Source organism: Triticum urartu, chromosome 5, assembly GCF_003073215.2.
Source record: "Triticum urartu cultivar G1812 chromosome 5, Tu2.1, whole genome shotgun sequence".
NCBI classification, from domain to species: domain Eukaryota; kingdom Viridiplantae; phylum Streptophyta; class Magnoliopsida; order Poales; family Poaceae; genus Triticum; species Triticum urartu.
In genome coordinates, this window is record NC_053026.1 from 540,817,347 (window position 1) to 540,823,571 (window position 6,225).

The following is a 6,225-nucleotide window of genomic DNA, read 5'->3' on the forward strand; positions in this document are numbered from 1 at the left end:
TCTCATAGTCATAGGAACATGTATAAGTCATGAAGAAAGCAATAGCAACATACTAAACAATCGGGTGCTAAGCTAATGGAATGGGTCATGTCAATCACATCATTCTCCTAATGGTGTGATCTCGTTAATCAAATGACAACTCATGTCTATGGTTAGGAAACATAATCATCTTCGATTAACGAGCTAGTCAAGTAGAGGCATACTAGTGACACTTTATTTGTCTATGTATTCACACATGTACTAAGTTTCCGGTTAATACAATTCTAGCATGAATAATAAACATTTATCATGATATAAGGAAATAAATAATAACTTTATTATTGCCTCTAGGGCATATTTCCTTCAGCCTATATACATGATCATACCTAGATATTCACATAACTATGCTCAATTCTGTCAATTGCTCAACAGTAATTTGTTCACCCACCGTAGAATACTTATGCTCTTGAGAGAAGCCACTAGTGAAACCTATGGCCTCCGGGTCTCTTTCTCATCATATCAATCTCCATCACTTTACTATTGCTTTGCTTTTACTTTATTTACTTTGCATCTCTATACCAAAAATACCAAAAAAAAATATTTTTTATCATCTCTATCAGATCTCACTTTCCTAAGTGACCGTGAAGGGATTGAAAACCCCTAAGCGCGTTGGTTGCGCTGAGCTATTGTTTTTGTGTAGGTACGGGGGACTCGAGCGTAGCCTCCTACTGGATTGATACCTTGGTTCTCAAAAACTGAGGGAAATACTTACGCTACTTTGCTGCATCATCCCTTCCTCTTCGGGGAAATCCAACACAGTGCTCAAGAGGTAGCAACTCGCCATGCTCAGTAATAGCTAGTGGGGAGGGAACCACCTTACGATAGACTTGGGTGTTCTGTGGTCCTCCCTTGCGCTTGTTCTGAACCGGGGTTTTAGCTGGGGAAGTCACCTCCACCCCATCTTTCTGTGTCGCGTTCGATGTGCGAGATTCCTTTGTGCTATGTTGAGTATTGCTTCTCTCCTTCGTCGGATTATCTCCCGAGTTCCCTTTCCTACGATCCTCCGAGGCCCGCAGACTTGACTTGAACGCGAGGTCGCCGTTCTCATCCCTAGTCCCAGGATTAGGACAGAATAAATCTGAATGTCCCAAGCGGCCACACGAGAAACAAAAATGTGGGATTTGTTCATATTCAATGTCATACTGATCTGTACTTTTCCTCTTAGCCGATGTAATTAGGATCCATCTGCGGAGTGGTTTCTGGACTTCAATTGTGGCGCGTGCTCGAAGAAACCTCCTACAGGATCAATCTGAACGATGGAGGCATGCTTGTCAACCTACTTGGCGATCGCCAAGCCCCAAGAATTGTTCCTCAGATTATAGGGCAGATTTACTACCCTAATCCAGACCGGTAGTTTATCAAACTTGAGTTCGGATGGTTGCATGTGCTCCTCAAATTCCTCCAAGATCACTGCATGCTTGTTGATGTGCCATGGTGATCCTTCCCAGACTCGGTCACGATCACGCTTTGATTCAAACTCAGCAGCAAACATGTTTTCTCCCAAGGGCCACGAGGGTCTTCCGACGGTTCCTTCGTATTTTTATACCTTTATATATTGTAGCTTGGTGGCATCACACGTGAATTGTGCTAGTATCAAGTACTTGCCCTGTTTTGCTCAAACCAGGAAACCAGGAGCAGAGCAGAGTATGCACAGCTGCACATTGTTAGGAGTGCTACGATTCACTTTCGCAGTTAAGCATGGATGAACAAGTTAATTTTTTTTTGAGAATCACCGGGGGAGGAGTCCCTCCACCTGAATATATTGCTCAAAGTGGCCATAATGTCAGGAGAGTGATCCAGTTTATAAGGAAAACCGGATTGAAAACCTTAACAAATTGACCCCGTTTATGAGGAAAACCGAGCCGAAAACCAGACAAGTAACGAGTGTTACAAGAAAAGGAGAGGAACAGGACGCCCAACATAAGGCAAGACCTAGCTAGCATACTAACAAGACCAGGTAGATGAGGGGTGCATCGAGGGATCACAATACCAAGACTCTACAAACAGCCTAACGCACCGCACCGGCGTGCGTATCAAACCCCACAGCACAACGGAGGAGCATCCACAATCAACGAGTGCCAAAGCTTAACACGAACTTCGTGCCAAAGCTTAACACGAACTTTGACTGAGCGCTCCGCCATAGAAGTTCAAGACGATTAGCAAGTCGGGGAGGCGTCATTGCGTCGCCATTAAGCAAAGGTGAACCAAGACGAGACCAAGAGCCCGAGGCTCGCCTCAACAGAGCAGGGGCATGAGCATGCATAGAGCAGGCCAGAGACCACACGTAGGACAGCCCAAGAGAAACACCTGAAGAAGAACACACCACCCTCGGTCCTGAGCAGGCCGCACCACCACGACCAACCCATGGAGCATGCAAACAGGATCCAAAGTTCTTCCAGGCGACGCCCCAAAGAGGGAAGCGACGATGCCGGCGTTGTCGCCTGACCCAACTGGGTCTTAGGCTTTCGCCCGAAGAACTGGATCCAAGGGTGCGTGAAGGGTGGACTCCACGGCGGTGCCTCCAAGAAGGTGAAACGACGTCCACAGACGCCGACGCCATCGGCCGGCAAGAGCACGGCAAGCTTTTGCCCGGAGCAACACCCACACCCACACCCCCACGCATAGCACCTCCGCTGACCCGCACACCTCCCACGAAACCATCGCGCCATGACCAAGCAGGAGCCACCACAATCCTCGCCGCCGGCTAGACGCCGACGAGCCGAACATGGCCGAAACAAGCCAGATCCAGCAACCCACTGTTGCTGCAACGCCACAGAAGAGCCCCGGGCAAGGAGGGAGGGCCACCACCTCACCCCAACTCGCCGGACGAGCTACCAGATCGGCAGCCGACTGGCCGAAGCCCTAGCCTAAAACACCACGGCACCTAGCCGGAGAAGACGCTGCAGGAGGCCTCCAGGACGCGCAACAGAGGAGCCGAGCCTCCCTCCACCGCCCGCGCCAGCCGCCGCCTGCGGATCCCAGATCGGATCGGGACCGAACAGGCCCGACGACTGTGACCTCACGCACAGCGACGGTGCGCCCACCACCGCGACCAGACGCCGCGACGCACGCCGAAGACCGCCTTCGCCGCGAGCAAGGACGCTGCCGCGGAGCCGAACGCCAGACAGCCGCCACCCGCACGCGAGATCCCCTCCTCCCGAGTGAGCAGCGGCCAGAGAGCACCCTGCCGCCGCCGGCTCCGCGCAAGCTTTACCTGCCGGAGGTCACCGGCGACGGCGAGGGAGAGAGGGGCTGGTGAGGGGAGGCTGCGGGAGGAGTGGGGTCGCCGCCCGTGTCGCCCCGGGGAGGGAGCGGCGCGGGGGCTGAAGTGATGTTACCGCTTCAATGACCTCCCTGAACAAGTTATCAATTGTATCATCTCTACCGTAGAACCGATTAGAATTTAGAAGTAGAAAGCATCCCAAACATTGAGCAAGATACTACTGTATTCCGAAGAAACAGAAACTGAACCCGAGGGATACGTAGTACATTCAGCAGCCAGCGGCAACGAGACACTGGAACTTCTTCAGCCGTACTCTTAATCTCACTCTGCAATGTACGACTAGAACTTGATTGCTGACAGATTTGAAAGATCAAACAGTTGTACAATCCAAACACAAACGAGGTACCAACAAAAAAAAAGAGTCAAAAACACAACACTCTTATGCAATGTTCTTGGCACGCAGCACAAGCACAAAAATGTCATCAGGCCTTGCTAGAACGATCGACCACTAGCACACACTGAAAGTCTGAAACCTTCATGCTCAGCTTCTTCTACTGTCAACTAGCTAGAGTCACAGAAACTTCAGTGCCAACTTGTTTGTCCATACAGGCTACTGATCACTCACTAGCACTTCTTCTGCGGCTGCCTGATTCGATTCAGACATCTCGTGTGCCGTGCCGCCGTCACGCGACGCCGGTGCTGTTGGCGGCCGCCGACCAGCAGTACATGCTGGTGGCCGCGGTCCTCATGGTGCTGGTCGACCCGCACTCGCTGTCGTGGACGGACGCGCTCGACATGTCCAGCCTCACGCCCCACGGGCACGCCGCGCTCGCCTGCGACTGGCACCGCTGGACGCGCACGCCGCCCTTCGGGGACGCCAGCCCGCGCGCGGCGGCCTGCGCCGGCCCCTCCAGCGACGCCCTGCGCCGGCCCCCGCTGGCCTGCCTCTCCCACGGCGACGCCGCCTCGGGGGCCGACGACACCGACGCGCGCTGCCTGGGCGCGCTCTGCGACCGCGCCTTGGCGCGCGATGACTGCGTGTTCGCCATGTAGCTGGGGAACAGGAGCGGGTGGTCCGCGCCAGCGCCGGCGCCGGCGACGTGGCCCTGCTGCGGCTGCTTGCACGACGCGTCCGAGGCGTAGTAGTGGTGGTACGGGCTGGCCCGCGCGGTGCCGAAGGAGAAGTCCTCGTACCGCCCGCTGTAGGACCGCCCGCTCGCGTCCGTCAGCGCCGACGGCGTCGGCGACACCTTCTGGTACAGCTCCACCTTGGACGGCGTGCGGCAGAGCGGCGTGGCGTAGCAGCTGCTGCGCCGGGAGGTCCTCGGCGTGCAGTGCACGTCGCCCGCCCCGGTGTCCACCTCCACGATCTTGATGTTCTCCTCCGTCTCCTGCATTCCACAACGAAATTTAGTTCCAGACTTTTCGATGGTTCGGTCCGTGTGTCTCCATTATTATCCAGCCAAAGTTTAAGAGAGGCCCATCATTCGCACGCACCTGATGCTGCCGGAGCCGGGGATGGTGCGGCGAGCGGCGTGTGGGCGTCATCCGTGGCGTGCGGAGGGGCCTCTCGACGTCGTCGAGGAGGCGGAGGCGCGCCGTGCGTGCCCTGTCCTGGGCGGCGACGAGCGCTTGCATGCAGCGCAGCGTGTGGCTGGCCTGCCGCCGGACGAGGTGGCCGCGCACGAGCGCCTGCAGCTTCACCAGCCCCCTGAGCGCGCACAGCGCCTTCCTCGCCTGCGCGTCGATCCCGAGGAACGAACCAAGCAGCCTCTCATCAGATAAATAGAAAGAATGCAAATGTGCGATGACTTTCGCGCGGATCAAGAACCGGGGGATCGACGCGAACGCGGCGCGACTCACCAGGTAGGATCTGAAGACGGACTGAATCTTGATGGCCGCGGCCTCCTCAATGCCGATGACGGTGCGCTTCGACCCCGGCGCGGACGCGGCGTACCGGACGACGGCCGCGGCGGCCTGTTTGGCCGCCACCGCGGCCTCGGCTGCGGCCGCGGTAGCAATCGCCACCGCGATGGCGCTCTGGTCCGGGTCCAGCACCCGCGGCTCCAAGAACGCGGCATCCTTCCCCGGCCCGGCGCCCACCGCCGTCGCAGGCCGCCGGAAGCTCCACCTCCTCTTCTCCTTGGCCCCCGGAGTCGACGCCGGCGTCACCGACGCCTGCGAACTCCACGCCGGCACCCACCGCGGCGTCTCCTCGGGGCCGGTCTTGTGGTCCCCGGCGTCCTTGCCTCTGTCCTTCTTGCCCGGCAAGAAGCTTCGGAGCCACCTGCCCGCCTTGCCCATCCGCGCCGGCGGGTCAGAGCAAGCTCTGATCGGCCCCTGTCAAGCACTGCGCGACCTTGCCGACTGCGAGGGCCAGCACTCAGCAGTAGCATTGCCGCAGAAGCGACCTTCGATACGCTGATCGCTCTGCCATGTGCTCTCTCTCTCTCTCTCTCTCTCTCTCTGCTACGTGTGCCTTGCCTTGTGCGATCCACTGTGGGACGTGGTGGGCTGCACGGGAATATATTTAGGCGCGACGACGCCATGGCCATGTGCGGCGGGCGACGCGGTGCATGCTCTGGCTGGGCTGGGCGCGCACCTGTAATAAGTGCGAGCACGCAGGCACAGGCACGTACCGTTGCACTACGTACATGGCGCGTTTATTGTCCGGTCGTAGTACCGGCAGCGTCCGCGCGTAGCAGAATGGAATTTTTGGGGGTGCAGCTGGTCGGCCTAGGGCTAGCCCGCTGTAGCGTCCGGCCCTGTTTTGTGCTGGCGACGCGCGCTTCCCGCTCCCAGCGCTAGCACCAAGGGTTTGGGTTTTGGAGAGCCTGATGCTCTGCAATCATCATTCATCAATGTTGGTCCTGGCAAAGAAAATACTTTGCTTGCCCAACGTTTGAGATGAGCTGGCCTGGCGGGGTGAAAAGCTGACCTACGAGGATCGATCGTGGTAGTAC

General features: G+C 56.8%; 1 protein-coding gene across 1 annotated transcript; it reads right to left on the bottom strand.

Moving 5' to 3' along the window:
- Positions 1 to 3,596: 3,596 nt before the first annotated feature.
- Positions 3,597 to 5,810, bottom strand: LOC125505943 (protein IQ-DOMAIN 19-like). The gene is made up of 3 exons (XM_048670842.1): positions 5,126 to 5,810; positions 4,760 to 4,999; positions 3,597 to 4,653 (listed from the first exon to the last, which is right to left on the bottom strand). The coding sequence occupies exons 1-3, from the start codon at positions 5,564 to 5,566 to the stop codon at positions 3,946 to 3,948; spliced, it is 1,389 nt and encodes a 462-aa protein (XP_048526799.1). The 5' UTR covers positions 5,567 to 5,810; the 3' UTR covers positions 3,597 to 3,945.
- Positions 5,811 to 6,225: the final 415 nt, after the last annotated feature.

What these genes read in the sequence shown, in the direction of transcription:
- LOC125505943 (XM_048670842.1), bottom strand. Translation starts at nt 5,566, where the DNA reads ATGGGCAAGGCGGGCAGGTGGCTCCGAAGCTTCTTGCCGGGCAAGAAG. An exon ending in CCGTCTTCAGATCCTACCTG is followed by an intron (nt 5,000 to 5,125) that starts GTGAGTCGCGCC and finishes ATCGACGCGCAG; the next exon opens with GCGAGGAAGGCGCTGTGCGC. An exon ending in CCCGGCTCCGGCAGCATCAG is followed by an intron (nt 4,654 to 4,759) that starts GTGCGTGCGAAT and finishes TGTGGAATGCAG; the next exon opens with GAGACGGAGGAGAACATCAA.